Here is a 6,604-nt window from a genome sequence, read left to right as displayed (position 1 = left end):
TTCATCCTACTTAAAATTTAATTTGGTGATTTTATAAATGGGCTTAATTTAAACTACAAAATAAATAATGTACTGTCTGTAATAAACATATATATGTGTATTTGGATTTTTGTTTGTCGCTTTAGACAAAAGCATTTGTCGAATGATTGTAATATCTTCTAAGCAATGTAATTTTTGTCCTTCATGAATGTAATTTGTAAGATTTAATGTTTACTTTTTAGTCTACTGCTGTCTGTGCAGCATACTAGCTCTTGTAATGATATTGCAAAATTGCATTTCTGTTTTTTGATTTTTTTAAAAATAATGTATAACATTACCTAAAAAGTACATGACAAAACATTAGTAAAAGTTGGTACAGTACTCTGTGGTAGTATATATAATTTTTAATTAAAAAAAAAATAATAATTTTTGCAAGTGTGACTTCAGGTATTTTCACATGTTAAAGATTTTAAGGAAGATTCTTGAAATAAATAAATAGTAAAAGTACATGAAAAAACTTTGCACAGACAACATGTTTTAGATTTCACCTCAAATGCTGTATATTGCTTCTTTCACTGTAATATATCACAAAAATCAATAGTTTTTGTATTAAATTTCTTGAATCTTGTCTGATGAAGGTCTGAGGACCTAAACATTGTTAATAAAGTGATTAGAAGTGATCGACAGTGTGTGTGATGTTTTGGTCTTTTCACACTTTTAATTTATGATCCGACACACCTGCCCATAAGACTTTCTGGAGGGCAAGAATTTTGCAGTACTTGTTACAGAACACATTTCTTTCTGATCGTCAGTTTTTCCAGATATTTTGGTATCAGACAAACACTCAGAGAGATCAATCAAGTGATCAAATAACCTCAACTTTATGTTGGAGGTGACAGGTAATTTCACCAGAAAAGCATAATCATGATATTGATTTTAAGTTTGTGAAATGTTTGCAAAGGAAACATTTCAAAACAACTTGTCAACAAACGGTGTTACTTTCAGATTTATTACACAACTTTTGAACATTCCACAACAATCATGCAGGAATAAAATGGGAATTATACAAAGCTTTATCGGCTTCGCCAATCACACTTTAGTAATAACTGGGCATCACGTCTCCTCAAAAACACTCAAAATGTGAAGTAATATTTTTTGGTGTTTTCACCCATCCTTACACTGGCAGATCCATGAAAAGGGAGGGAACTAAAATATCTCAACTGAATGGACTCTGAACAGAGTTTCTATGAAGAGGTGAAGAAGGAGGGATTATGAAGTTGTGTTTCATTCCAGGAAGAGGAGTGACTGGAGAAGTGCAGTGTGTCTTTAGTCCTCCTTTATAGTCTACAGTTCAGATAACTGCGGAATAAAAATGAACTACATACACTGGGAACTCCATTTATACAACACCTTTCATATGCATAATGGAGCTCAGCGTGCTTTACATAGAGAGTAATGGCTGAAAATAAAATAAAATTAAGAGCAGACCATTTAGACAATTAAAACTTCAAGATACATCCAAAAAAAATGAGGGGGAGAAGGATAAGATATTAAAAATATAAATAAAATATTAATGACATAAAGTTTGAATAAATGCTTACAAGCCTCAGTTGATATTTCTCTCCTCAGATCAAGCAGTGGAGAATTTGTCATTTTGAGTCCAGAACTAAAAAACGGCAGCTTTACTGTTTGTCTTGTTTGGTAAAGTGAGTAGCAGAGAGTTTGTTGATATAAGGGACACATCTTTGTATTATGTCAACCAATTGTCAGGGGAAAGTCCATGAATGCATTTACAGACAAATACAAGAATCACACTCTTTGCTTAGCCTAGAATTTACAGCTGAAACTTAAACTGTGAAAAGATTTAGAAACTTTTATTAACAATGCTGTCACTTTTATCAAATGACTTTTAACTAAAAGTACATAAGTATTAGCAGCAAAATGTGCTTAAAGTATTGCAGTAAAAGTAGTGGTTTGGTCTCTCTGACTGATATATTATTATATATGACATTATTAGATTATTAATACTGAAGCATCAGTGTTAGAGCAGCATGTTACTGTTGTAGCTGCTGGAGGTGGAGCTAGTTTCAACTACTTTATATACAGTTAGTTAGTTTAGTCCAGTGGTAAAATCTCAGGAACATGTTTCAGCTTGTTAGGAAGACAGAGGTGACTTAGCTAAGGGTTTCATATGGTTATGGTTTGGGCAGCTGGTTAAAATGTCATTTTAGCCTGCGCCCAAACCACAACCTTGAGCATTTAAGCATAATATCTATTGAAATATAAGATATTTAAGAAGCGATTTATCCTCTTTTCCCTCATTTTTTGGATGTATTTGAAGCTCTATCATTACTCTTTATGTAAAGCACGTTGAGTTGCATTTTGGATATGAAGGGTGTTGTTTATATCAGTGTAGTTCCCAGTGTATGTAGTCCATTTTTATTCTGTAGTTATCTGAACTGTAGACTATAATGGAAGACTAAAGACACACTGCAGTTCTCAAGCAACTCCTCTACCTGGAATGAAGCACCATTGTTTAACCCCGCCCCCCATAGAAACTGCATTCAGTTGAGATATTTTAGTTCCCTCCCCTTTCACAGATCTGCCAGTGTAAGGATGGGTGAAAACACCATGTGATGAAATGCAACAGCTGAAAAGCCCATACGATGCAGATCAGCGAATGAACGTGAGCACAGCTTTTACCTGGTAAAAGAAAGTGAAACTCACTGACATTCACTGTCGTCTAGAGAAGAAATGGCGCAACAAGTGATTCAGCTGAACCGAGAAAAACTGAGCTGTTCGATCTGTCTGGATCTTCTGAACGATCCAGTAACTATTCCTTGTGGGCACAGCTACTGCATGAGCTGTATTAAAGACTGCTGGGATGTGGAAGATCAAAAGAAAATCTACAGCTGCCCTCAGTGTAGGCAGAGCTTCACACCGAGGCCCGTCCTGGTGAAAAACACCATGTTAGCAGAGTTAGTGGAGGAACTAAAGACAGTAGGACTCAATGCTGCTCCACCTGATCGGTGCTATGCGGGACCTGGAGACGTGGCCTGTGATTACTGCACTGAGAGGAAGCTGAAAGCTGTCAAGTCCTGTCTGATGTGTATGGCTTCTTTCTGTGAGCAACACCTCCAGCCTCACTATGATGTACCACCGTTAAAGAAACACAAGCTGGTTGAAGCCACTTTAAAGCTTCAGGAGAACATCTGCTCTCACCACGACGAGGTGATGAAGATTTTCTGCCGCACTGATCAGCAGTGTATCTGTTATCTCTGCTCCATGGATGAACATAAAGGCCACGACACAGTCTCAGCTGCAGCAGAAAGGGCTGAGAAGCAGACACAGCTGGGAGTGAGTCAGCAAAAAATCCAACAGAGAATCCAGGACCGAGAGAAAGACGTGAAAGTGCTTCAACAAGAGGTGAAGGCTATCAATCTGTCTGCTGATAAGGCTGTGAATGACAGTGAGAAAATCTTCAAGGAGTTGATCTGTCTCATTGAGAAAAGAAGCTCTGAAGTGAAGCAGCAGATCAGATCTCAGCAGAAATATGAAGTGAGTCTAGTTAAAGAGCTTGAGGAGAAGATGCAGCAGGAGATAAGTGAGCTGAGGAGGAAAGATGCTGAGCTGGACCAGCTCTCTCACACAGAAGATCACCTTCATTTTCTAAACAACTACCCCTCACTCTCTCAAGTGAGTGAACCTACAGACCTTCCCAGTATCAATATCTGTTCTCTCCGGTACTTTGAGGATGTGACTACAGCTGTGTCAGAGGCCACAACTAAACTGCAGGCTGTTCTGAGTGAAGAATGGACAAAAATCTCACAGACAGTGACTGAAGTGGATGTTTTAATGGCACAAGACGAGCCCAAGACCAGAACCAAGTTTTTGAGATATTCACAGAAAATCACATTGGATCCTAATACAACACACACACGTTTGTCACTGTGTGAGAGCAACAAAAAAGCAACATTAATGGCAGTAGAACAGTTATATTCAAGTCACCCAGACAGATTCTTAGAAATGTGGCAGGTCCTTAGTAGAGAGGGTCTGACTGGACGTTGTTACTGGGAGGTGGAGTGGAGCGGGGAGGTTTATATAGCAGTCACATACAAGGATATTAGCAGAACAGGGACCATGGACAAATGTGGATTTGGATTTAATGAAAAGTCATGGACATTAGAATGTAACAGCAGAGGTTATGAATTCAGACATAACGATATCTTAACTCCCATCTCAGGTCCTCTGTCCTCCAGAGTCGGCGTGTACCTGGATCACAGTGCAGGTATTCTGTCTTTCTACAGTGTCTCTGAAACCATGACTCTCCTCCACAGAGTCCAGACCACATTCACTCAGCCTCTCTATCCTGGATTTTGGCTTCCAAATCTTGCTGGAGACACTGCTGAGTTATGTGATCTCAAGTATAAATGAGTTATTACACAGTGAGATATTGTGCTGTTTATCTGTGGTGCTATGTGGTATTTGTTAGAGTGCGTCTACACTGCATCTCTTAGAGATTGAACATCATGGGTGGCGCTACGATGAACTGTGAATTTGCTACAAAAAATGAAAAATATTGTGCAAATGTCTAATAACAATTCAGTTTTCATCCTACTTAAAATTTAATTTGGTGATTATATAAATGGGCTTAATTTAAACTACAAAATAAATAATGTACTGTCTGTAATATATATATATGTGTATTTGGATTTTTGTTTTTCGCTTTAGACAAAGGCATTTGTCAAATGATTGTAATATCTTCTAAGCAATGTAATTTTTGTCCTTCATGAATGTAATTTGTAAGATTTAATGTTTACTTTTTAGTCTACTGCTGTCTGTGCAGCATACTAGCTCTTGTAATGATATTGCAAAATTGCATTTCTGTTTTTTAATTTTTTTTAAAATAATGTATAACATTACCTAAAAAGTACATGACAAAACATTAGTAAAAGTTGGTACAGTACTCTGTGGTAGTATATATAATTTTTAATTTAAAAAAAAAATCATTTTTGCAAGTGTGACTTCAGGTATTTTTACATGTTAAAAATTTTAAGGAAGATTCTTGAAATAAATAAATAGTAAAAGTACATGAAAAAACTTTGCACAGACAACATGTTTTAGATTTCACCTCAAATGCTGTATATTGCTTCTTTCACTGTAATATATCACAAAAATCAATAGTTTTTGTATTAAATTTCTTGAATCTTGTCTGATGAAGGTCTGAAGACCTAAACATTGTTAATAAAGTGATTAGAAGTGATCGACAGTGTGTGTGATGTTTTGGTCTTTTCACACTTTTAGTTTATGATCCGACACACCTGCCCATAAGACTTTCTGGAGGGCAAGAATTTTGCAGTACTCGTTACAGAACACATTTCTTTCTGATCGTCAGTTTTTCCAGATATTTTGGTATCAGACAAACACTCAGAGAGATCAATCAAGTGATCAAATAACCTCAACTTTATGTTGGAGGTGACAGGTAATTTCACCAGAAAAGCATAATCATGATATTGATTTTAAGTTTGTGAAATGTTTGCAAAGGAAACATTTCAAAACAACTTGTCAACAAACGGTGTTACTTTCAGATTTATTACACAACTTTTGAACATTCCACAACAATCATGCAGGAATAAAATGGGAATTATACAAAGCTTTAACGGCTTCGCCAATCACACTTTAGTAATAACTGGGCATCACGTCTCCTCAAAAACACTCAAAATGTGAAGTAATATTTTTTGGTGTTTTCACCCATCCTTACACTGGCAGATCTGTGAAAGGGGAGGGAACTAAAATATCTCAACTGAATGGACTCTGAACAGAGTTTCTATGAAGAGGTGAAGAAGGAGGGATTATGAAGTTGTGTTACATTCCAAGAAGAGGAGTGACTGGAGAAGTGCAGTGTGTCTTTAGTCCTCCTTTATAGTCTACAGTTCAGATAACTGCGGAATAAAAATGGACTACATACACTGGGAACTCCATTTATACAACACCTTTCATATGCATAATGGAGCTCAGCGTGCTTTACATAGAGAGTAATGGCTGAAAATAAAATAAAATTAAGAGCAGACCATTTAGACAATTAAAACTTCAAGACACATCCAAAAAATGAGGGGGAGAAGGATAAGATATTAAAAATATAAATAAAATATTAATGACATAAAGTTTGAATAAATGCTTACAAGCCTCAGTTGATATTTCTCTCCTCAGATCAAGCAGCAGAGAATTTGTCCAGAATTGAGTCCAGAACTACAAACGGCAGCTTTACTGTTTGTCTTGTTTGGTAAAGTGAGCAGCAGAGAGTTTGTTGATATAAGGGACACATCTTTGTATTATGTCAACCAATTGTCAGGGGAAAGTCCATGAATGCATTTACAGACAAATACAAGAATCACACTCTTTGCTTAGCCTAGAATTTACAGCTGAAACTTAAACTGTGAAAAGATTTAGAAACTTTTATTAACAATGCTGTCACTTTTATCAAATGACTTTTAAGTAAAAGTACATAAGTATTAGCAGCAAAATGTGCTTAAAGTATTGCAGTAAAAGTAGTGGTTTGGTCTCTCTGACTGATATATTATTATATATGACATTATTAGATTATTAATACTGAAGCATCAGTGTT

The 6,604-nt window shown here is 36.2% G+C and overlaps 1 protein-coding gene across 1 annotated transcript; it reads left to right on the top strand.

The window, feature by feature from the left end:
• The first annotated feature begins 2,644 nt into the window (after positions 1 to 2,644).
• Positions 2,645 to 5,179, top strand: LOC122995998 (tripartite motif-containing protein 16-like). Its single transcript, XM_044371496.1, has one exon. It carries the CDS (start codon positions 2,734 to 2,736, stop codon positions 4,411 to 4,413), a length of 1,680 nt encoding a protein of 559 aa, XP_044227431.1. The 5' UTR covers positions 2,645 to 2,733; the 3' UTR covers positions 4,414 to 5,179.
• Positions 5,180 to 6,604: the final 1,425 nt, after the last annotated feature.

This window comes from Thunnus albacares, chromosome 13, assembly GCF_914725855.1.
Source record: "Thunnus albacares chromosome 13, fThuAlb1.1, whole genome shotgun sequence".
NCBI lineage: Eukaryota > Metazoa > Chordata > Actinopteri > Scombriformes > Scombridae > Thunnus > Thunnus albacares.
This window is presented reverse-complemented; position numbering and strand designations above follow the sequence as displayed.

Bases quoted from the DNA above. Each gene is read 5' to 3' on its own strand.
- LOC122995998 (XM_044371496.1), top strand. From the start codon at position 2,734: ATGGCGCAACAAGTGATTCAGCTGAACCGAGAAAAACTGAGCTGTTCG.